Here is a 25,221-nt window from a genome sequence, read left to right on the forward strand (position 1 = left end):
CTGAGCGACGGAAAGGCTGGCCCTAACCGTCACCGAGTCAAAGACTGCCTATGCTTCTCTTGGAAGACCCCGAGAACCACGCTTGCCTTTTTCCGTGGCCACATCACATGGCTGGCTCACATTCCAACTCCAAGAGCCAACCATTTAGGCCAGCATCCCCGCCCCCGCCCCCCCCTTACCTATCAGGAAGAGCAGGGCGGATACTCCGCAGAGGATGCCCAGGTGCCGGGGGCTTCGGGCGCTGCCTTTCCTGGGGGGAAGGTGGTGGATGGTGCCGTTTTCTCCGCCTTCCTCTTCCTCGGCCGAGAGCTTCATTTCCACGTGGCTGCTGTCCCCGTCCGGCTGCCGGGCCAAGCTGAAGCGGGTGTAGGAAAGGGGCTCTGCCCCAAACTAGACGGAGGAGGAGGAGGAGGAGGAGGATGAGCAAAAGGGCCTTGCACAAGAAAGGGCACAAGCCCAGCTGAGCAGGAAGGCCTTGTGGGCCACTCAAAGACAGGCAGTCCTGGGCTTACGGCCAACAACGGACTCCAGAATTCATGTTGCTAAGCGAGACGGTTGCTAACATTTCCCCCGTTATCCGGATCGAGAGAGACCCTTCCGAAGATGCCCCCCCCCGTTGTCAGGGGTTTGACACACTGGTGCGCACACTGGTGGCTCCCTCTTTCAGCATTTAAGATGCTGGCAAATAACCATCTCTTCCCTCAAGATTTAAATCTTAAATGGTATACATAAATTGTGCAATTTGTATGTTTGTTTTAATATTCTGATGTTGTTCAGTTTCTTGCCGATTAGCCCAAAGTCACCCAGCTGGCTTTCGCTGGACTAGAACTCTCCGTCTCCTGGGGATTGGCCCAAAGTCACCCAGCCAGCTTTCATGACTAAGGCGGGACTAGAACTCTCTGCCTCCTGGTGATTGGCCCACAGTCACCCACCCAGCTTTCATGGTTAAGGTGGGACTAGAACTCCCCGTCTCCTGGCGATTGGCCCAGTTACCCAGCCAGCTTTCATGGCTAAGGTGGGACTAGAACTCTCTGTCTCCTGGTGATTGGTCCACAGACACCCAGCCAGCTTTCATGGTTAACGTGGGACTAGAACTCCCCATCTCCTGGTGATTGGCCCAAAGTCACCCAGCCAGCTTTCATGGTTAAGGAAGGACTAGAACTCTCTGCCTCCTGGTGATTGGTCCAGTCACCCAGCCAGCTTTCATGGCTAAGAGAGGACCAGAACTCAAGTGTTTCCTATATTTTAGCCTGGTGTCTTCCCCACTAGAACAAACCACCGTCTCCTCCTTAATATTTCTGTTGTGCTGGAGGCACAGGAGCTGAAATTCTTTCTTTGCACATTTCAACAGCCCTGAAATCAAGCTAGCACTGGAGTCAGAGGTTGCCTCATTCTTCTGCTTGCTGCCTGGAGGCTAGCTCATTACATTGTGGTCTGACATGTAGGAGTTAAAAAAAACAGGCAGACCGAGTTTGCTGGTTAGCCAACACGTAGGCAGCAATTTTCAGCAGGCCTTAACAGCGTACCAATGGCTAAAACAGACTGGGGCCACCTGCAAAAGAAGGGATGTCCTTGAGTTACAACAGCAAGTGGGTGTGGGATTTCCTTCGCAGGCAAAATGTGCAATGCCGTGCCGTTGTTAAGTGAGCATCGTGGATCACTCAGCAGGCACCTCCTTGTAACTTCCAGCCAGCTTCCATCAACCAAAGTCAGTGAAAAGGCCTTGCAATTAATAATAATAATAATAATAATAATAATAATAATAATAATAATAATAAAGTTGGAAGGGACCTTGCAGGTCATCTAGTCCAACCCCCTGCTCAGGCAGGAAACCCTAGACCATTTCGGACAAACGGCTGTCCAGTCTCTTCTTGAAAAGCCTCCAGTGTTGGAGCATTCACCATTTCTGGAGGCAAGGAGTTCCACTGGTTCATTGAAGTCCTGGGTGGGTAAGGCCAGTGGCTACTGCTGGGTGTAAGAGGGCTTGGGGGAGGTGCACAGGGGGCGGAGAAGGGGCACCCCAACTACAGTTGGGGTTGCAGAGCTAATGCCAGATGAGAGAGGGTGGACGGGTGTTCTGACAGTGAGATCAATCAACGACTTGCCTCCAGAAGTTGTGGGTGCTCCAAACCATGGGTCCCCAACCCCAAGTCCCTGGACCGGCACCGATCCGCAGCATGCCAGCAACCGGTCCACACAAACAAGCAAAGCCCCGTCCGTGAGATGCAGGCAGCCCACAAAACCACACCCCCTCTGGTCCATGGAAAAACCTTTCTCCACGGCACCGGTCTGTGGTGCCCAAAAGGCTAGGGGCCTCTGGTCTAAATGCTGGAGGCTTTTAAGAAAGGACCATTTGTCTGAAACGGTGTAGGCAGAGTCTCTCGCTTGAGCAGGGAGCTGGACTAGATGACCTCTGAGGTCCCTCCCAACTCATGATAGGAGCACAGCAAGGCTTGGGGAAGGGTATGCAAGCGGCGGTTGAGTGCAGAGGGGCTGGAGAAAGGCGCACGGGGCGGGCTTCCCGCAACAACTTGCCGCCTTCCCTGTTGGCCTCCCCGCCGACTTTGCTTGTGGGTCAGCCGGGAAGCTTGCCAATCACAAACACATGCCCACGTATGTCACCGCCAGCCGGCTGCCAAGCGCCCAGATTGCGGTCATGCGACCGTGGAAGCGCCGAGAAGGTCAGACCAATTATAACCACTATCCTACTTTAAACCAGAGATCCCCCAACCTCTTGGGCACCAGGGACCGGTTACATGAAAGAGTTTTTTTTCCATGGACCAAAGGGGGTGTGGTTTTGTGTGCGGCCTGCATCCCGCGGATGGGGCTTTGCATGTTTGTGCGGACCGGGGGTTGGGGACCCCTGCCTTAAACGGTCACTGAACAAGTGGTGGCTAACCAAGGACTGTCTACAGCAGGGGTAGGCAACCTTGGCTCTTTTATGACTTGTGGACTTCCAATTCCCAGAATTCCTCAGCATGGCTGGCTGAGGAATTCTGGGAGTTGAAGTCCACGAGTCATAAAAGAGCCAAGGTTGCCTACCCCTGGTTTACAGCAATGGGTTGAAAAAACAGAGGACAGACACATTCATTCTAATAAATACAACCTTCCTTACCACGTTAAATATTGCTTTCCTGGCGTGATTCATAATTCCAGAGTCCTTCAGCTCCTCAACTGCAACCTAGAAGTCAGAAAACACACAGCAACTTAGCAACGTTTTGTTGGCGTGAAAACAAAATTGACAAAGGCACAGCTACCGGGTCTTCTAGAAATTAATTACAATTTGTTTTAATAACGCAAGTTTAGGAGATCGTGGTGAACAGGGTACAAGCTGTACCGTTATGCAGCTTGCACATTAGATTACAACTGATGAGAGTTTAATGCACGACTTGTGCCCTAGATTACATGAAGGCATATAAAAAGAAAGTTTGCAGGAATTGGGTAGGTCTAAGGAAAAGGACTAGAAGTTGACGTGACGGCAGCCTTCCAATATTTGAGGGGCTGTCACAAAAAAGAGGGGGGTGGGTTTCCACCTATTCTCCAAAGCACTAGAAGGCAAGACAAAGAGGCGACGGATGGAAGCACACCAACCTGGAACTAAGGAGGAATTTCCTGACAGTGAGGACAATTCACCTGTGGAACAACCTGCCTCTAGAAGTTGTGGCTGCTCCATCACTGGAGGTTCTTAAGAAGAGATCAGACAACTATTTGTCTGGAATGGTATAGGACTGGGGTCCATGGACTGGTACTGGGCCATGGCATGCCAGCAACCGGTCCACACAAACAAGCAAAGCCACATCCATGGGATGCAGGCAGCACATGAACCCCACACTCTCTCCCGTCCACGGATAAACTTTTTTCCACAGAACCGGTCCCTGGTGCCCCAAAGATTGGGGACCCCTGGTATAGGTTCTCCTCCCCTGAGCAGGGGAGTTGGACTAGAACAGAGGTCCCCCCAAACCTTGGGGCACCAGGGACCGGTTCCGTGGAGAGAGGTTTTTCCGTGGCCCAAAGGGTGCGTGGTTTTGTGTGCTGCCTGCATCTCATGCATGGGGCTGTGCTTGTTGGTGCAGACCAGTTGCTGGCATGCCGCGGCCCAGTACCGGTCCACGCGGCGGGGGGGGGTTGGGGACCCCTGGACTAGAAGACCCCCAAGGTCCCTTCCAACTCTTATTATTTTTTTTTAAGGATGTGAGAAGACGGCATCTAATTCCCCAGAGAGACTGGAGAACCACACCCATCTGCTCTTGCAGTTACTGCATTATCGACGGAATAATGCGGTTTCCCGGCATTAGCTGGAATTATTGTCTCCAGCGTCGCAGTTGAGCTCGCTGACCTTCTGCTAACAGCAACTGAAAGCAGACCGCTCCTGCAGCCGGCGCCATCCTCTCTCGACTTGAGAGGCAGAACACAAGACGCCCCACCCCGCCTCCGACCCAGGGAATTAATGAAAACTTTTAAGGGTGCAGACACGGTCTTGTATTCCGGGACTGGAAGGCAAACAAAGGTGCTTATTTGGAAGGACTGAGAAGTCTAGGCCTGAGGCTTCAAGTGCCTTAGGCACACCTAGTCCTCAACTTACAATGTACGTTTGGCGAGCGTTCAATCTTGTGAAAAGGGACTTTTCACACTTAATGGCCGTTGCAACATCCTCACAGTCGCGGGATCAAAATTTAGCCGGTTGGCAACGGACCCATATTTAGGACGGGCGCAGTAACCCGGGCTCACTTGATGCCCCTTTTGCGACCTTCAAACCATTAAGTCAATGCCATGCTACTAGCTCAGGGGTCTTCCAGCTTGGCCCTTTCATGGCCTGTGGACTGCCAACTCCCAGAATTCCTCAGCCAGGCAGAGGAATTCTGGGAGTTGAAGTCCACAAGTCACGAAAGGGCCAAGCTGGAAGACCCCTGTACCAGCTTAAATGACTGCGGTGATTCAGTTAACAACTGTGGCAAAAAAGGTTGTAAAATGGGGCAAAAAAACTCACTTAGCAAATGTCTCAGTTAAGAGGGACCTTGGGCTCAATTATGGTTGTAAGCTGAGGACCACCCTGTAGTGGAGGTGGCCGTCAGCAAAAATCTACATTTAGAAAATAGCTCTGAATTGCATTTTCCATTGTAATTTGTACAAGAAACCTAGAAAGCCGAACAGCTGTGAGTCCAAACGTGCAGAAACGTATTTCTCACACACTGTCCTAAAACGGGAAATATATATATAAAAAAATCACCAGAAATGTAGGTTTGGGATTAAAAGATCTAGACAAAAGCAGGATTAGCACTAGGAACAGAGCAGTTGAGAACAAACACACATGCACGTCCATTTCCCATCTCAGACGCAGCATTTCAAGGCATCCAGCCAGCCGAGAACTATCAGGATGGCTCAGAACACAAATTGCTTTTAAATTTAAAGGATGGAATCAAGATCGCGCGCGTGTGAAGCACTAATACCGCTTTACAAGACCTTGGTACAGCCACACTTGGAATGTGGCATCCAGTTTTGGTCACCACAGTGTAAAAAAAGATATTGAGGCTCTGGAAAAGAGTGCAGAGAAGAGCAACAAAGATGATCAAGGGACTGGAGGCTAAATCATATAAGGAACGGTTGCTGGAATTGGGTATGCCTAGTTTAATGAAGAGAAGGACGAGGGGGGACAGCATAACAGCCTTCCAATATCTCAGGGGCTGCCCCCAAAAAGAGGGAGTCAAGCTATTGTCCAAAAGATCAGAAGGCAGGACAAGAAGCAACGGATGGAAACTCATCAAGGAGAGAAGCAACCTAGAACTAAGGAGAAACTTCCTGACACTTAGAACAATTAACCAGTGGAACTGCTTGCCTCCAGAAGCTGTGAATGCTCCAACACTGGCAGTTTTCAAGAAGAGACTAGAGAGCCATTTGTCTGAAATGGTAGTGTTTCCTGCCTGAGCAGGGGGTTGGACTAGATGACCTCCAAGGTCCCTTCCAACTTTATTATTATTAAATTGCAATTATATCATCTCACAGTGTGCCTTTAGGCCGACAATTTATCTCCCTTTGCTTCCCCTTTCCATAGTGCTCATCGGAAAGCGATATACAGGCGGTCCTTAGCTTAGGACCACAGTCCAGCCCAACCGTTCTGTTGCTAAGCAAGGCAGCTAAAGGACTTCTTCTGCCCCGTTCTGTAACTTTTTCTTTTGCCACAGTTGTGAAGTGAAACACTGCAACTGTATATTTAGAATCAAGGTAATGGAAGAGTATTTTACAGTTGAGCAAGAAGTTGCAAGGCAACGATAGAAATCTTAATCCTTTGGCAAGCTCTTGGGTGCCTGCACATGTTCTGGCTAGAAGAGATTAACCGTTTCAAGGAAAACTGGATGTTTTCTGGCTAATTTGGGCTGCTAGGCATGAGATAAGAAGCAAATCAGACCCCGCCTTTCAGGAGAAGATAGGAAGCAATGTGCCACTGCAAATGTTAACAGAGTGGCAACTTAGTACTTTACAACAGAAAAGTCTAATAAATAAAAAAATGGAACGTAGCTCTTTTGCAACAAGCTCTTCCGATTTATCTTTACTTACTGGGACGCATTAAAAAGCTTCATGCTTGTATGCTCTGCCCTAATTGTTTGAACAAGAAACAAACATAAAATTACTGCTTTCTGAGGAAGCAGCAAACTGGGTCTATTTCCTTTCAATATTAGCTAAAATAAGGAACTACATTTGCATTTAAACAAATAAAGGGGGAAAAAAGGGTTCATGGGTCACTGCCCAGGCTATAAAAAATTATCTTTGATAAATGGCTGACTTTTTTTTGTAATACAAGTCACCTATGCAGAAAGGAACTGGTTACCACTTGAACATAGCAAGCTATGCAGCTACACTATTCAAAAAATACTTCACATTTGTAAAGGAACTATTGAAGTTGGCTGAGTCTATCCAGTTTAAAGTACTGTTGCAACCATTAGAAGTTAATCTTCAGTTGGAACGCATGAATATAGTCATTTCAGGAGAGGGGGAAAAACATGAGAGAAAGAGTGAAACTTACGGATCTCAAAATATTAAAACACTTTTCAATATCTTTAAGCCCAACCAAAGGTCTTTCCCACACACATTCACACCTTTTATCTGCTCTTTTTATCTGACATTTGAGAGCAGCAGTCTAAAAATCTGAGAGAAACGACAGATGAACAGGTTCAGCCTGACCCTCCATTCAAATTTCCTAAATTCAAACGTCTAACAAAATTATTTACATATCTTTTAAAAGCAAATGCATTTTACACATGCAGGGCTTTCTAATACTGGACTAACTGCCCAAATTGCTCTTTTGTGTTAATACAAGTTTTAAAAAAATACAAAAAACGTGTCCGACTGCATTTGTGGCACACTTCTAAAACTGTTAAAATAAAAAGCACAAAATTCTGTAGGTAAAACTTTACTATCGTGTCAAACCCAGACACGCATACTCGATAGCATTTTTACAACATATCTGTAGTTTGTGTGTGTGTGTACCAACCACATATACAGTATTTATACTACTTCCTCCATGGGTTCTAAACCAATCTACTCCCTCCATGTTTTAAAGTAACGTTACCAGTTGGTAATATTAAAGGTAAAGATAAATTTCCTAAAGGGGAGACATAAACTAACAAGTCTCATGTACAGATCTATTTATGTTTGTTAAATTAGACTCAGCCCTACAATGCCCCCCCCATCTTCACTGAATTCTATTTTCCATCCAAGTGTTATCAAAACAGCTTCTTCCATGTGTGGAACTTAGCAATGATTAAAAAGGAAAATTAATGTTATGGTGGACAACTCAGGTGCTGATTCAGGAAGAAGTCATAGGAAAAGGGAAGCAACGCGATGGAAACAATAAGGAAAGGAATAAAACTAAAATTGCTATTTACAGTTTACTGTATTTTTAGCCATAATTATTAAGAGGTTGGACAAATCCCCTCAAGCAAGTCCCTTATGAAGAAAGGAGAGGACACCGAAGGGGGAAGTCATTCATAGCTTTAAAAAAATCTTAAAACTGTTTTCTTTTACAAGGAAATATACATAGGCACATAGCAAGAAACAGTTCCTAAAATATTACAAACCAAGACAAAAAGTCCTTCATTCTGATTAGAAACGAATCTTTAAAAATTCTAACATTAAAAAGAGGGCGGCGAGACACAGAATACCAAAGAGGTAGTTCCCTTAGATTTTTAAAATTATCCCAAAGATGCTTTTTCAAGAGGCAACTGGACTTTGTCATTCTTTGAAATTAGTTTTTTTAAATTTATTTTTATAATGTAAACTTGACATAAATTAGTTCCTTTTATAATTAACTTGAGGGGGGGTTAGTTTTTCATCCCCTTTATTATTTATATAAATAACTCAGGGTTGAAAACATATCTAATACGCTTTCCTCCCATTTCCCCCACAACAAGCCAGCAAGGTAGGTCGGGGTTGAGACCATGGGACTGGCTCAAAGTCACTTAACCAGCTTTCATAACTAAGGCAGGATTAGAACTCGGTTTCCTGCTTCCTCGCCTGAGGGAACAATGAAAGCGGCTCTCAAACTCTTTTCAAGTATATATAAACCATGGCTGAAAAATCCAACAACGTTCATTTATTCAGCAAAGCCATAAGCCATGAGTGCAATTCAGCTGCAGCAAACACCAAAGCCTAGTGCTAACTAACAGCTCAAGGCTTCCTCCTCCTCTCCACTTAAGCCACTAAAAGCAATTGCAGGATTTCACTCCTCCTAGCAAGTATCCCCCTGGCTAAGTTTCAAGGTGAGCCATTAACTGGGTCTCCAGATATGGGCTGTCAAGAAATTTGGAGTCCAATTTCGGCATCATCCATCCCAGAGGACAAAAGAGGTCAGGGCACGCCACTATGGCTGGAGAGAGGGAATTTGACTTTAAAGTACGGCAAGCCATTGGAGCAAAAAAACTGTGGCTCAAGAAGGAACTTCAGCCTCAATGTCACAGAAACAAGAAAAGCAGGACAGGTTTCCCACAACACGCCTGAATCCAACCCAAGCTTTCATCAACCCAATATATAGATTATTTTTTTTAAAAAAAATGTTATTTTCCTAGGGTTAGGTCAGGGGTAGGCAACCTCGGCTCTTTTATGACTCATGGACTTCAACTCCCAGAATTCCTGAGCCAGCCAAGCTGGCTCAGGAATTCTGGGAGTTGAAGTCCATAAGTCATAAAAGAGCCGAGGTTGCCTACCCCTGGGTTAGGTGCACAAAGCAGCATTCTGGGCACTTCTACACCCTCTTATATTAATGCTTTAATGCCAAGGGTGTCCAGTCTTGCAACTTTCAAGACCTGGGAGAGGAAGGTGTGTGTGTGTGGGGGGGGAACGCAGCTGGCTGGGGGATTCTGGGAGTTGGAGTCCCCAGGTCTTTAAAACATAGGCAAGGTGGCTTTACGCCGCTGCAAAGCCGCCCAGAGACACTTTGCACAGCATATAAATCGAGCCTATAACATCGATTAGGCGCTTATCATATATATTTAGGTGCTTCCTCGGGGGGGGGTCTCTCTCGCCCCGCCCTCCCCGGGCTCACCCTTCTCCAAAGTGAGGACGCAGCTGGGCCACGTGCTCCGAGGCACGTGGCGGCCAGCCAAGCGCTCCACGCCGCGCGCCGAACCCCCACCCCCACCCCCCTCCACGCGAGGCCTGTTCCCTTTCTGGTTTGAAGTCCCGGGGCTCTGCTTGGAGAGACGACCCTCCACTCCCACCGTCCAAAATGGCCTCCCAGGTGCACATGGGGCAAGGCCGCTGCAGGGCTTTGCAAGCCGCTTGGCTTGCTCGCTTCCCCCTATCCAGGCTGGTCCTTTACACGCGCCTTGCAGGCAAAAAGGAAGGGCATGCAATGCAGGCATGCTTGCATTCAGACGTGCACCCATGCCAAAAATCCCCCCCTCCACCCCACCAGCCGTCGCCGTGTGCCCTCCCGCGCGCAACGTTTCACCTTGCCCGGCCAGTTCTTTCCCGGCGAAGGGCAGCAAGGATCCCCCGGCGCCTACGTGACACCAGCAGGCCCCGCCCTTCCCCGCAGGCCCCGCCCTTGCGTAACCTCACCCGTAAGCGGCGAGCGGCCCTCCTTCCACTAGCGCGCCCTCCCTCCACTGCACGCGGACTCCGCCGCCGCGCGTACTTATAAGCGGTTACCGCCGGCCAATCAGAGCGCCGCCTTTGCCTCTCGCGCCAAACGCCCGTCGCTGGTTGGCGGCGGACTCCGCGCCCCCTTCTCCACCCCGCCCCTCCACCCGCCGGCCGGCCAATCCGTCTCCCGGAGGGGGTAATCAGAGCGCCTCGTTTCGCCGCTCGCGCCTCCGCGCGCCCCTTCTCCAATCCCCCCCAAGGGGGCGGCACTATTAGGATTGGCAGCCTGGCAGCCTATCGGCTTCGCTGGCGGGTGGGCGATGGGAGGGGGGGTACTATGAGGGAAGGCGAAGATTAGATCCGATCCTCGTGTTCAGCAATAGAACGTCAGAATGAGGAATGGACAGCCGTGGGTCACGGCTCCAGCGTGGCTGAGGTTGGGAGGGCACCAGACGAGAAACGCGGGATAGAAATCACCTCAGGCCCAAGAAGGCTCCTTCACGAGAAAAAAAAAAAGGACTGCTTCGTCTCGTTTGGCACTCCAGTCGGCCAATCAGAGGGCGGGAGAAGGCCTTTGAAGGTTGGGGAAGAGGGCGGGGCCAAGCAAAAAGGCGGGAAAGACTCCCAGGCGGGACGGAGATCGTTCAATATGTCGATATACCATTTTTTCAGTCTGAAAAGGTTTTTTTTTTTTAAAAAAAAATAGAAGCAGAAATCAAATGCCTCACCAGCTGCAAAAACCATACGTGCAGCACAAAATAACTAATTAATCAAAAGCTGGGAGGGACACACAAGCAGAGGAACGAGCTGCAATTAATTAAAGAGCCAGTGATTAAACATTCCTGATTGCAAAAGACCATAATGTCTCTAATGGCTGCCTTCTTTTTAATCTCAATTGAATTAGAAATTGGAAAATTCCTAGCCAGCTGGAGCCCCATTGGAAGTGCAACAAAGTTTCTGTCCTTATAAGATGTGTGGACTCCAATTCCCAGAATTCCCCAGCCAGCTGGCTGGGGAATTCTGGGAGTTGGAGTCCACAAAATCTCAAAATTGCCAAAGTTGGACACCCCGTTCTAAACACACAAAAGCCTGAAGGTTGAAAAAAAAACAACCCTAGTTTTTATAACATTTGTTTTTGCAAAAATAGGAAACAGTTATAAGCTACTTCGGTTTTCTTTTGCACCAATTTCCAAAGAAGGAGATCACAAGATTTAACTGAATTATTTCCTATTTTCAAATTATCATCTAGTAGTTTGCTTTTCCCATGAGTTCCCCATCTTTTATCCAACCACAGGAAGTAAAAGTGCAATGTGATTTCGAAACAGAATGAAGCAATCCTTCCATGCCTGCTTAATGCTAGTCTGTGGTTATAAACCGTGGTTTGTTGAAGAGGTTTCTGCAGGAAGCTATGCCCAGAGTGCGTATCCTGCAAAGCTGCGCCTTTGGGACCTAACTGCTTATTTTCCAAAAGGCACAATTTTGATTTTATGCAGTAACGCTGCTAGTATTATATAGTTGGTTGGCCAGATGCTTAGACCGAATTTGCCATTTTTGTCCACCTCTTGAGTCCTTCTTGAGAACCTGGGATAGCCAGATGTGCGTGCTTGAGGCTGTAAAACAGGAGTCTTCAAACTTGGCCCTTTTGTGACTTGTGGACTTCAACTCCCAGAATTCCTCAGCCAGCTTGCTAGCATGTATTTATGACGGTTGCATTGGCCTGAGATCATGTGACCAGTGTTTGTAACCTTGCCAGCTGGCCTCGGACAAGCAAAGCCCATGGGGAAGCTTAATGACCGCATGATTCGCTTAGCAACTGCATTGATTTGCTCAACGACTGTGGCAAATGACGGGGGTCGTAAAACAGGGCACAACTCGCTTAGCAACTGTCTTGCCTAGCAATATAATTTCTGGATTCCAATTACCAGGAGATGGGGAGTTCTAGTCCCACCTTAGCCATGAAAGCTAGCTGGGTGACTGTGGACAAATCACCAGGAGGTGGAGAGTTCTAGTCCCACCTTAGCCATGAAGCTAGCTGGGTGACTTTGGGCCAATCACCAGGAGACGGGGAGTTCTAGTCCTACCTTAGCCATGAAAGCTAGCTGGGTGACTGTGGACCAATCACCAGGAGGCAGAGAGTTCTAGTCCCACCTTAGCCATGAAGCTGGCCGGGTGACTGTGGACCAATCACCAGGAGATGGGGAGTTCTAGTGCAGTGAAAGCCAACTGGGTGACTTTGGGCTAATCGGCAAGAAACTGAACAAGATCAGAACATCAGGATTAAAACAAACAAACATACAACTTACACAATTTATGTATACCATTTAAGATTTAAATCTTGAGGGAAGAGATGATTATTCGCCAGCATCTTAAATGCTGAAAGAGGGAGGCAGGGGCGTCTCTGCCTCGGCAGTGTGCGCACCAGTGTGTCAAACCCCTGACAACGGGGGGCATCTTCGGAAGGGTCTCCCTCGATCCCGATAACGGGGGAAATGTTAGCAACCGTCTCGCTTAGCAACGTGAATTCTGGATTTTGCAGCGTCCCCAGGGTCATGTGTTCAAGATTCGGATGCTTGGCAACTGGCGTGTCTTTATGATGGTCGCAGCGTCCTGGGGTCACGTGATCCTCCTTTGCGACCTTCTGGCCAGCAGAGTCAAAGGGGAAGCCAGATTCACTTTACAACCGTCTTACTAACTTAACAACTGCAGTGATTCACTTAATAAGTCTGGCAAGCAACGTTGTAAAATGAGGCAAAACTTACTTAACCAAGGTCCTACTTAGGAACAGAAATTTTGGCTTCAAATGCAGCCATAACTCAAGGAATTATTATTATTGTTATTGTTATTATTTCTTGTTTTGTAGGTAACTCAACATAAACATAACTGAATATATCCTCGTTTAATTACAGGTAATCCTCAATCGATTAGAATAGAGCTGGAAGGACCTTTGGAGGTCATCTAGTCCAGCCCTCTGCTCATGCAGGAGACCCTATACCAGTGATGGCGAACCTTTTAGAGACCGAGTGCCCAAACTGCAATCCAAAACCCACTTATGTATCGTTGGGTGCCGGGTGGATATGGCCCATTGGGATATGGCCCATTGGGTGGATGTGGCCAATTGAGTGGGCGTGCCTGCGGTGGTGACGGCAGACTGGGTGGGACTAAAAAGTTCAATCAATCAATTCCAACTTTGTGAGATCTTTTTTTTTCCCTGCGAGAAGTTGAAATTGATTGAACCTTTTTTTTTTTTGCACACAGCGGTGGAGGCCTGAAGCGAAAAGGTTTTGTAAAACCCAGCTGAAGGCCTAGGGCTGGGGCGACGGCGCGCGTGCCCACAGAGAAGACTCTGCGTGCCACCTGTGGCACCCATGCTATAAGTTCGCCACCACGGCCCTATACCCTTCCAGACAAGTGGCTGTCCGGCCTCTTCTTAAAATTCTCCAGTGATGGAGCACCCACAACGTCTGGTCTCAAGCTGTTCCACTGGTTGATTGTTCTTACTATCAGGAAGTTTCTCCTTAGTTCCAAGTTCCTTCTCTCCTCGATGAGTTTCCATCCATTGCTTCTTGTCCTGCCTTCAGGTGCTTTGGAGAAGATGTTGACCCCTGTATTCTTTGGGGCAGCCCCTCAAAATTCTGGAATACAGCTATCATGTACCCCGCCTAGTCCTTCTTTTCTCTAGACTGGCCATTCCCAAATCCTGCAATCGTTTTTCGTATGCTTTAGTCTCCAGGCCTTTGAGCGTCTTAATTGCTTTTCAACTTACAACTATTTATTTAGTGACCATCCAGTCTAACTGAAAAAAAACCTGACTTACAATCCTCACACTTCTGACCGTTGCAGCATTCCCCACAGTCATGTGATCAAAATTTGGACCTGTGATCCTAGGCATGGTTTTGCAAACAATATACACCTATGATATATAATACATACCATAGGCATGTGTTATTTGTGACTTCCTAGCTGGCTTCCAACTGGCAAAATCAAGGAGGCAGCCGGATTTTCTTAGCCTTGGCTCGATCAGTTGCCATGACTGACTTTAACAACCTTGGCACACACACACAAAAAAACCTGTTGTAAAATTGGGCAAGAACCGCCTTGCTCAGCAATGGAAATCCTAATTCCAACTTTGGTTGTAAGTTGAGGACTTTCTGCATTACACCCGAAACTATAATTTTAATTATTGTCGAGAAGAAATTCTCTCTCTGTGTGTGCGTGCCTTGAATTAACACAAATAAATGCTTTACCCAATGTGGAGCAATTGTGCAGTGTCGCAAAGGAAAGGTCCTCCTCACAGAACTTGCCCCCCCCCACCCCGAGGCACTCTGGGTTGCACTTAACAATCTGTGTACTGACTTAAACAACTGCGCCAGGAAGAGCTGGCATTGTAGTTGTTAAGCCGGGCAATCACATGAGTGCTTTGCTTAGCCACCGCCGCGACTTTCACCTGGTAGACTTCAACTCCCAGAATTCCCCAGCCAGCGTGGCTGGCTGGGGAATTCTGGGAATTGGAGTCCGAAACATCTTAAAATTGCCAAAGTTGGACACCCCTATTCTAAACCCACAAAAACCTGAAGGCCCAATTAGCAGAGAAACAGAACATCATCCCCCCCCACACTTTACAGGGTCAAGGAGAAACAACTTTGGGGGAAGGAAAACATCCCGCCCCCCCTCACACACACACACACACACACACACACACACATTAAAACAAACTCTCGGCAAGGCAACTCATGAAGGTCTCGCAATTAAGGCGCCACAAGGTTACAAATCAGGGCCAGCTTTTCCAATCTTTGTTTGAACTAAGCAACCAAATATTTGGACCCAGCCTTCCCGTTGAAAATTTACTCAGAAACCCTGAGGGTCACGAACAGCTCTGGCGCCGGCTGTTTACGAGAGAATGGATGTATACGTGCCGGCCGGAGGGGTGTGCAATATTAGGATTAAAAATGGACAAAGATACCTCGGATCCAAATATTGCCTCTCTCTGTTTGGGTTCAGGCAGCACGTCTGACCAGGTCAATCATAAACTCAATTCCTGCATTCGTATCACATGCTCAACTGGCTGTGGGCGAGTATTATTATTATTATTATTATTATTATTATTATTATTATTATTATTATTATTATTATTATTATTTTCCTGGTTCAGCATGTGGTGCAAACAAACTCAGCCTGGTTGATATGTTTCTGACTGAGGACATCCTGGGGGAAACCCCAAAATTAATTCCTTAGGATAAACGGGTTGTCGAAGGAAAAGCCTTCATCAGGGTTCAGTCCAAGGCGGGAACAAGCAACATGGCGTCTGCTTTAGAAAGGTTGCAGTTTATCGAAGAGGAGAGCCATCTTTCTGTCTGCTTCTCCTCTTCAATAAACTGCAAGCTTCTTTCTAAAGCAGTCGCCATGTTGTTTGTTCCCGGCTTGGGCTGAACCATGACGAAAAATTGTTGAAGGAAAAGTCTTCATGAGGGTGGTGTGAATGCAGGGTGAAACAGTCTTGGCTTTTGGCTTTCGTCAGCATTCAGGTGGTTACAGCACAGCTGGCTGGGGAATTCTGGGAGTTGAAGTCCATCTTGCAGTGGGCAAGGTTGAGAAACAGTGGCCCTAGGCTAGGGGTAGGCCACCTTGGCTCTTTGATGACTCATGGACTTCAACTCCCAGGATTCCTGAGCCAGCCATGCTGAGGGGAAAGGGAGAGGTTTCCAAGCTGAGCCAAGCTGGCTCAAGAATTCTGGGAGTTGAAGTCCACAAGTCATGAGGGGGGCCAAAGTTTTCCCCATGCTGGCTCAGGAATTCTGGGAGTTGAAGTCCACGAGTCATAAAAAAGCCAAGGTTGCCTACCCCTGGTTTAGTAAGATTTGTGGACTTCAACTCCCAGAATGCCTGAGCCAGCCATGCTGAGGAGAAAGGGAGAGGTTTCCAAGCTGAGCCATGCTGGCTCAGGCATTCTGGGAGTTGAAGTCCACGAGTCATGAGGGGGCCAAAGTTTTCCCCATGCTGGCTCAGGAATTCTGGGAGTTGAAGTCCACGAGTCATAAAAAAGCCAAGGTTGCCTACCCCTGGTTTAGTAAGATTTGTGGACTTCAACTCCCAGAATGCCTGAGCCAGCCATGCTGAGGGGAAAGGGAGAGGGTTTCCAAGCTGAGCCATGCTGGCTCAAGAATTCTGGGAGTTGAAGTCCACCAGTCATCAAAGAGCCAAGGATGCCTACCCCTGGCCTAGGCTTCCTTAAGCAGGCCTTAAAAGCTCTTGCAGGCACATTTATTCATCAAGTAGGAACTGAGCAACTGAAACACATTAATTGAAACCCAATTTAAGAGAAGTGAAAGAGGAAGGACAGTTACGACCACAATAGTAGCATGGGGGTGAAAAGGCCCCACCTAGCAATTGCAATTAGTCAAGTTCAGGTGAAAAAGAGAAGTAAGTGTAAAGACCTTAAGACTAAAAAGAAAAATTGCGAAAATTTTCCCCTTTTGAATCGCCAAGAAAATTGCTGGGGCTTTTCCTGATCGTGCAAAGGTGAGTCTGATCATCTGAGACCACCCAATTTCCTGCACAATAAAAAAAAACACAAAAAAACTAGGTGCTTTTCTGCTAACTGCAAAGAAACTGTAAATAGCAGTTAAAGTATTAATTGGAGGCCAGGAAAATCCCTGCTTAATTGCTCCGCTGATTAAGCTGGAGCTTTGTTATTTTTCTCTCTTTTCTCCCCTCTTCCCCACACCTTAATTTTCCTTTTTTTTAAAAAAAAAAAAACACTTTTTAGTGTAACAGTCATTGGGATATAGGTGGTCCGTGACTTAATAACACAATTCAGACCCGAATTTTGATTATGTGACCATGGGGATAATGCAACGGTCATAAGCACGAAAAATGGTCATAAGTCACCTTTTTTTTTTTTTGGCCTTTATAACTTTGAATGCCCCCCCCCTTTTGCAACCTTCGGGCAAGCAAAGTCAATGGGGGAAGCCAGCTTCACTTCACAACCCTGTTACTAACTTAACAAATGCAGTGATTCACTTAACAGATGGGGCAAAACTCACTTAACAACTTTCTGGCTTAGCCTGGAAATGTTAGGCTCCCTCGTGGTTGTTAAGTGGAGGAATGGCTGTATTCTCTGGAGACAAAAGGTTGAGGAAATAAATGTCCTCAAGTTACGACCACCATGGAATCCCAAATTTGTGTGGCTGAGACGGCTGTTTAGTGAGTTTTGCCCCGTTTTATGACGTTTCTCGCCACGCGTGTTAAGCGAACCATTGCATTAGTAAGATGGTAGTTCAACGAATCTGGATTTGCCCGCTAACTTTGCATGTCAGAAGGTGGGGAAATCACATGACCCCAGGACACTGCAACCGTCATAAATTCGAGTCTGTCACCAATCCTCTGAATTTTGATCCTGCGGCCGTGGGGATGCTGCCACGCTTGCAAGTGTGAAAAACGGTCGTAACTCCCTTTTCCTATCGTGTCATTTTTTTCCCCCAGGGCCGTTGTAACTTTCAACGGTTGCTAAATGAGCTGTCGTAAGTCGAGGACTATCTGTACTTGCAAAGGAGCTGGATTCTGAGTCTTGAGAACTTGGAATTCTTCACTGATGGAATTAATCCGCTTTGCAACTACCACATGCTCGGCTCCGTTTTCCAGATCGCTCTTTGCAAGTTGCATTTTTAAGCTGTCCAGCATTTAAACTTCCCACTGATACCTTTAGGCTGATTTTTTTCTTTTTCCTGGGGGAAATAAACTTCCTGGGACATAAAAACTTACAAATACTTAAAAAGGTTAACCATTATACCTTTAATCCATATGTAGTAGATTAGAATATTTCAGCTTTTATGACCCGCTGAAATAATCCTTCAAGACCAGCTCTTCCGGTTTTCCAATCCTCTTGGCATTTGCTGAGGGTGGAAATTAAGAGAAAGAAAAGAGGATGAAAGGTTAAAATTGCCTCTTATGACAGGTAGCCCCGGCCGATTTTAGGAGAGGTCAAATTGTCTCCAAAATCAAATCACGGTTTAGAACAGGGGTGCCGAACCTTGGCAACTTGAAGACTGGTGGACTTCAACTCCCAGAATTCCTTAGCGACAATTTCCGTTGCTAAGCGGGACAACGGTTAACACACAAAAAAAATGTGTGTTCTGGGTTCAGGCGGGCCCTCGACTTAGGCCCTCCGTTGAGCCCCAAATTTATATTGCGAGGCCTTTGTGAAATGAGCTTTGCCTCATTTTAGGACCTTTCTTGCCACCGTCGTTAAGCGAATCGCTGCAGTTGATACGTTAGTCAGATGGCTGTTAAGCGAATCTGGCTTCCCCACTGATTTTAGCTGTCAGAAGGTCACAAAAGGGGATCCTGGAGCACTCTGACCGTCATAAATAGGAATCCGTGGCGTCTCAATTTTGATCATGTGGGGATGCTACCAAGGTCCTAAGCGTGACAACACAGTCCTAAGTTGCTTTTTTCACTGCTGTTGTAACTTTGAACGGTCTCTAAACGAACTGTTGTAACTAGAGGACCACCTGTATTGCGCAAGCAAAAAGCAGACCTCACAGCAGCACAATGCCGTCTTCTAGAGACAGGCGTCTTCCAGATGTTTTGGGTTATCACCACCATCTAGCTGGGGAAGGGTGAAGACAGCTGCCAAGAAGGTGGTCGGAGAAGTGAAATGAAGCCAGCTTAGAAGCCTTCACTCTTGTGAAATGGTTACCATCTTAATGAACATGACGTGCAGCATGGCAAGCTATGGTTTAGCAATAGCTTGTTAAGCTAAGGCAAAAGCAATACTTTATAAACCCCAGCAGCTGACTTGGTTTAACACGTGTTAGTGTTTCTCAAACTCCTTGGCAACTTCAAGACAGGTGGACTTCAACTCCCAGAATTCCCCAGCCAGCCAAGGAATAGGGAATTGGCTAGGGAATTCTGGGATTCGAAGTCGACCTGTCTTGAAGCTGTCAAGGTTGAGAGACAATAACTAGGGAATTCTGGGATTCGAAGTCCACCCCTCTTAGAGTTGTCAAGACTGAAAGACACCGAGTCAGAAATTCTCGGCGTGAAGGTCACCCATCTCAAAGTTGTCAGAGTTGAAACCCACTAAGGAATTCTGGGAATTGCTTGCACATCAGAGGCATCCATGAGAGCAGGCGGTCAGAAAGGAAGGTGAAGTCTGTTCAAGGCTCACATATATTCTGAACTCAAAGAATCACAACAGGACAGAATAAAAGAGTTGGAAGGGACCTCGGAGGTCATCTAGTCCAACCCCCTGCTCAGGCAGGAAACCCTATACCATTTCAGACAAAATGGCTGTCCAGTCTCTTCTTAAAAACTTCCAGTGTTGGAGCATTCACCCCTTCTGGAGGCAGGTTGTTCCACTGGTTAATTGTTCTGACTGTCAGGAAGTTTCTCCTTAGTTCCAGGTTGCTTCTCTCCTTGACGAGTTTCCATCCGTTGCTTCTTGTCTGGCTTTCAGAAAACCAAATAAGCAAGACCCCTAAAAGAGGCAAGAAATTGGATTGTTCTGGAGGGACCTGCATGTCTGAATTCAGGCATAATAATAATAATAATTAATAATAATAATAATAATAATAATAATAATAATAATAATAATAATAATAATAATAATAATAATGATAATGATAATAATGAGGAGGAGGAGGAGGAGGAGGAGGAGGAGAAGGAGAAGGAGAAGGAGAAGAAGAAGAAGAAGAAGAAGAAGAAGAAGAAGAAGAAGAAGAAGAAGAAGAAGAAGAAGAAGAAGTTGGAAGGGACCTTAGAGGTCATCTAGCCCAACCCCCTGCTCAGGCAGGAAACCCTCTACCATTCCAGACAAAGCACTGTCCAGTCTCTTTAAAAACCTCCAGTGATGGAACAACCAGAACTTCTGGAGGCAAGGAGTTCCACTGGTTAATTGTTTTCCCTGTCCAGAAATTTCTCCTTAGTTCTAGGTTGCTTCTCTCCTTGATCAGTTTCCATCCGTTGTATCTTGTCCTGCCTTCGGGCGCTTTGGAGAATAGCTTGACTCCCTCTTCTTTGGGGCAGCCCCTGAGAGATTGGAACGCTGCTATCCTGTCCCCCCTCGTCCTTCTCTTCATTAAACTGGACCTTCCCAATTCCAGCAACCGTTCTTTGTATGTTTCAGCCTCCGGTCCCCTGATCCTCTTTGTTGCTCTTCTCTGCACTCTTTTTCCAGAGCCTCAAGATCTTTTTTTACACTGTGGTGACCATAACTGGATGCAGTGCTCCAAGTCTGGCCTTACCAAGGCCTTGTAAAGTGGTATTAGGACTTCACCATGGATGCTTCGGTGCTGGGAATTCAGCAAACGGCTTAGAAGATGTGCGACTGTTTTATCACCAAGGCTGCCTTGGCTCACGTCCAGATAAGCGGGTATCTCTCAGCGAAGAAGGCCGCTTCGGAGGCGGTCAGCACATCTGGCGGCTGGGGAGACCTTGTGAAAGGTGATAAATTGGGGCAGAGAAGAAAGCTGGAAAGGAATTTAGTTCGATAAGAACGGGGGATTCACATCTCCTTCCGTTTCCTTCCTAGTTCTCTTCTCGTTTCTGTTTCCTCCCTTCCTCTCCTTTCTTCCTTCCTCTCCTTCCTTCCTTCCTCTCCTTCCTTCCTTCTCTCATTCCTCTCACACTCCTCCTTTCTCTTCTCATCTCCTCCTCTCCTTTATTCTTCAACTCCTTCCATCTCCCTTCCTTTCTTCCTTTGTTCCTTCCTTCCTCTCATTTCTTTCTTTCGACCTTCCTCTCCTTCCTTCCTTCCCTCATTCCTCTCACACTCCTTCCTTCCTCTTCTCTTCTCCTCCTGTCTCCTTTATTCTTCATCTCCTTCCATCCCCCTTCCTCCTTCCCTCCCTCCCTTCCTCATTTCTTTCTTTCTTTCTTCCTTCGTTCCTTCCTTCCTCTCATTTCTTTTGACCTTCCTCCCCTTCCTTCCTTTGTTCTTTCCCTCACTCCTCTCACACTCCTCCTTTCTCTTCTCATCTCCTCCTGTCTCCTTTATTCTTCATCTCCTTCCTTCCTTCCTTCCTTCCTTCCTCTTTCTTTCTTCCTTTGTTCCTTCCTTCCTCTCCTTCCTTTCTTCCTTCCTTCCTCCCCTTATTCCTCTCACACTCCTTCCTTCCTCTTCTCTTCTCCTCCTGTCTCCTTTATTCTTTATCTCCTTCCATCCCCCTTCCTTCCTTCCTTCCTTCCTTCCTTCCTTCCTTTCTTTCTTTCTTTCTTTCTTTCTTTCTTTCTTTCTTTCTTTCTTTCTTCCTTTTCCTCTCCTTCCTTCCTTCCTTCCCTTATTCCTCTCACACTCCTTCCTTCCTCTTCTCATCTCCTCGTCTCCTTTATGCTTCATCTCCTTCCTTCCTTCCTTCCTTCCTTCCTTCCTTCCTTCCTTCCTTCCTTCCTTCCCTCATTCCTCTCACACTCCTCCTTTCTCTTCTCATCTCCTCCTGTCTCCTTTATTCTTCATCTCCTTCCTTCCTTCCTTCCTTCCTTCCTTCCTTCCTTCCTTCCTTCCTCTTTCTTTCTTCCTTTGTTCCTTCCTTCCTCTCCTTCCTTTCTTCCTTCCTTCCTCCCCTTATTCCTCTCACACTCCTTCCTTCCTCTTCTCTTCTCCTCCTGTCTCCTTTATTCTTTATCTCCTTCCATCCCCCTTCCTTCCTTCCTTCCTTCCTTCCTTCCTTTCTTTCTTTCTTTCTTTCTTTCTTTCTTTCTTTCTTCCTTTTCCTCTCCTTCCTTCCTTCCTTCCCTTATTCCTCTCACACTCCTTCCTTCCTCTTCTCATCTCGTCTCCTTTATGCTTCATCTCCTTCCTTCCTTCCTTCCTTCCTTCCTTCCTTCCTTCCTTCCCTCATTCCTCTCACACTCCTCCTTTCTCTTCTCATCTCCTCCTGTCTCCTTTATTCTTCATCTCCTTCCTTCCTTCCTTCCTTCCTTCCTTCCTTCCTTCCTTCCTTCCTTCCTTCCTTCCTTCCTTCCTGAATGCCTTTGCCCTGCCTTTGTGTGCAATGAAATACTTTTGCACATTGAAAGGAATTCTTCCGAATTGCTCTCATGGCTGCTGCCCAACAAATGCAATGTGTTTATCCACCCACAGGGCTGGCCACTCAGCTTCTGGCACACGGACTTTTCTACCAGGCTGGAAGTGGATTCCATACCACACACGTCCCTTCAAGGGCCCAGGCTGGGGGGGGGGGGAAATGCAACGATTTCAATGCTTCACCACAAAAGGATTTTGCCTTAATCTGGGGCTTTGGTGGAGCCACCCAGCCTTGGTGTTTTGCAGATTTGGGGGTGAGCTCATAATTGTATGGTGTCCTCCAACGTGTGGTATTTGCCAAGACAGCTGCAGAAGTTATTTGCTGCTATTCCTTGCTTCGTTTAACCGAATAACAGAGTTGGAAGGGACCTTGGAGGTCATCTAGTCCAACCCCCTGCTCAGGCTGGAAATCCTACACCCTTTCATTGGTTGTCCAATCTCTTCCTTAAATCTTCCAGTGTTGGAGCACTCACAGCTTCTGGAGGCAAGGAGTTCCACTGGTTAATTGTTCTCCCTGTTAGGAAGTTTCTCCTTAGTTCCACGTTGCTTCTCTCTTTAATTCATGTCCATCCGTTGCTTCTTGTCCTGCCTTCGGGCACTTTGGAGAATAGCTTGACTCCCTCTTCTTTGGGACAGCCCCTGAGAGACTGGAAAGAGTGCTATCCTGTCCTTCTCTTCATTAGACCAGACATACTCAATTCCAGCAACCGTCCTTCATACGTTTTAGCCTCCAGTCCCCTAATCGTCTTTGTTGCTCTTCTCTGCACTCTTTCCAGAGTTCTGGAAATCGATTGGAGATCTCTCTCTCTCTCTCTCTCTCTCTCTCTCTCTCTCTCTCTCTCTCTCTCTCTCTCTCTCACTCTCACTCTCACTCTCACTCTCTCTCTCTCTCTCTTAAATTAAATTATCTCTCTCTCTCTCTCTCTCTTAAATTAAATTCTCTCTCTCTCTCTCTCTCTCTTAAATTAAATTCTCTCTCTCTCTCTCTCTCTCTCTCTTAAATTAAATTATCTCTCTCTCTCTCTCTCTCTCTCTTAAATTAAATTATCTCTCTCTCTCTCTCTCTCTCTCTCTCTTAAATTAAATTCTCTCTCTCTCTCTCTCTCTCTTAAATTAAATTATATCTCTCTCTCTCTCTCTCTCTCTCTCTCTCTCTCTCTCTCTCTCTCTCTCTCTCTCTCTCTCTCTCTATCTTGTCTGGCTGTGGCTGTGGCTGTGTATGCAGGGCTTTTTTTCTCATAGAATGCTCAGAACGGAGCTCCGGCACCTTTTTTGGATGGAACCTTGTAGGGTAGGCAAGGTGGGTTGTATGACATGTGTGAGTTCCGGCACCTTTTTCTTTTACAAAAAAAGCACTGTGTGTATGTATGTATGTATTGTTTATTTTATTATATTTTATTTGATTTGTGTGTTTGTTTGTTTATGATTTAGCTGCTCCAGTATTTCAAACTGCCGTATCTACTTGAATTCTCCAAGGGAAATCTTCCCTCTGCGGCCGGTCTTTCCCTCTCCAGATGTCCTATGATGTCAACTGCACCTGAAGCGTCTTCCTCAAGCCCACCTTCAGTTGGAAATGTTGCAAAATGGCACATGGAGGGAACCATGGGGTGGGTGGGGAGACTCCTCCTGTGCAGAGGCATGGCTTCCGGGGAAGAAAAATACAGTAAGCAATGGATAGTCAACTTGGTTTAGTCATTAAGACATCAGGCTAGAACCCTGGAGACGGGGAGTTCTAGTCCCACCTGAGGCATGAAAGCCGGCTGGGTGACTTTGGGCCAATCACCAGGAGATGGGGAGTTCTAGTCCCGCCTTAGGCATGAAAGCTGGCTGGGTGACTTTGGGCCAATCACCAGGAGACGGGGAGTTCTAGTCCCGCCTGAGGCATGAAAGCTGGCTGGATGACTTTGGGCCAATCACCAGGAGACGGGGAGTTCTAGTCCCACCTGAGGCATGAGTGCTGGCTGGGTGACTTTGGGCCAATCACCAGGAGACGGGGAGTTCTAGTCCCACCTGAGGCATGAAAGCCGGCTGGATGACTTTGGGCCAATCACCAGGAGACGGTGAGTTCTAGTCCCGCCTGAGGCATGAATGCCAGCTGGGTGACTTTGGGCCAATCACCAGGAGACGGTGAGTTCTAGTCCCGCCTGAGGCATGAAAGCCAGCTGGGTGACTTTGGGCCAATTGCCAGGAGACAGTGAGTTCTAGTCCCGCCTGAGGCATGAGAGCCGGCTGGGTGACTTTGGGCCAATCACCAGGAGACGGTGAGTTCTAGTCCCGCCTTAGGCAGGAAAGCCGGCTGGGTGACTTTGGGCCAATCACCAGGAGATGGGGAGTTCTAGTCCCGCCTTATGCAGGAAAGCCGGCTGGGTGACTTTGGGCCAGTCCCTCTCTCTCAGCCCACCCCACCTCACAGGATTGTTGTTGTGTGGAAAATAGGAGGAGGAAAGCGTTCGCCGCCTTGAGCTATAGGCAGCACGAAAATAAACGCATGGTAAAATTAGGGTACGTGTGTGTGCGAGACAGCCCACATGAGCGTGTTGTGCCTGTGCACACGCAGGGGCGAGCCCTCTGGCCCAAAGCCTCCGGCCCACAGGGTGCAAATGTGAAATCTGATCTAAGATTCATCTCCTGGGACCGAAATCTTGCTGCGCCAGTTTTTTCATATCCTTTAAAACAAACCGGCTATTATGCAAGGAACAAGAAATATTGCATTAGCTTGCTGCCTCCTCTCCTTCCTTCTCTCTCTCTCTCTCTCTCTCTCTCTCTCTCTCTCTCTCTCTCTCTCTCTCTCTCTCTCTCTCTCTCTCTCTCTCTCTCTCTTTTCTTCCAGTGAAGAAGAAGAAAAAAAATAACCCCCAGATCTTGCCAAAAATCTCCCGTTTTCTACGGAAAGGGCCCCGGGCACGGAGTGTCCCCATCAGCCCTTCTTTGCTCTACAGGTGCGGTTGTGCAATTTCAGCTTGGGATAACCTTGCACCCAGCTGGCTGAGTTATTTATTTGTTTATTTATTAAAGTTGTAGTCCTCGGCTTACAACCGTTCAAAGTTACGACATCCTTGAAAAAAGTCCCTGACCTAGGACCATTTTTCTCACTTAGCGACCGTTGCGGTGTCCCCATGGTC

General features: G+C 47.2%; 1 protein-coding gene and 1 long non-coding RNA gene across 4 annotated transcripts in view; both read right to left on the bottom strand.

Moving 5' to 3' along the window:
- LOC310650680 (transferrin receptor protein 1-like) overlaps positions 1 to 10,093 on the bottom strand; it is a 29,012-nt gene extending 18,919 nt beyond the window's left edge. Inside the window, exons 1-3 of one of the 3 annotated variants that reach the window (XM_083380261.1) lie at positions 10,054 to 10,093; positions 3,116 to 3,181; positions 180 to 390 (exon numbers count right to left, since the gene is read on the bottom strand). In XM_083380261.1, coding sequence (XP_083236387.1) covers positions 180 to 390; positions 3,116 to 3,148 — 244 coding nt within the window. In that variant the 5' untranslated portion in view covers positions 3,149 to 3,181; positions 10,054 to 10,093. The other 2 variants (XM_083380262.1, XM_083380263.1) reach the window with 2 other exon arrangements.
- A 2,579-nt stretch (positions 10,094 to 12,672) lies between these two features.
- Positions 12,673 to 19,515, bottom strand: LOC310650681. Its single transcript, XR_014494412.1, has 4 exons — positions 19,410 to 19,515; positions 17,864 to 17,966; positions 14,008 to 14,121; positions 12,673 to 12,715 (listed from the first exon to the last, which is right to left on the bottom strand). It is a non-coding gene; the product is annotated as an uncharacterized lncRNA (long non-coding RNA).
- Positions 19,516 to 25,221: the final 5,706 nt, after the last annotated feature.

Source organism: Vipera ursinii, assembly GCF_947247035.1.
Source record: "Vipera ursinii genome assembly, contig: scaffold_190, whole genome shotgun sequence".
NCBI lineage: Eukaryota > Metazoa > Chordata > Lepidosauria > Squamata > Viperidae > Vipera > Vipera ursinii.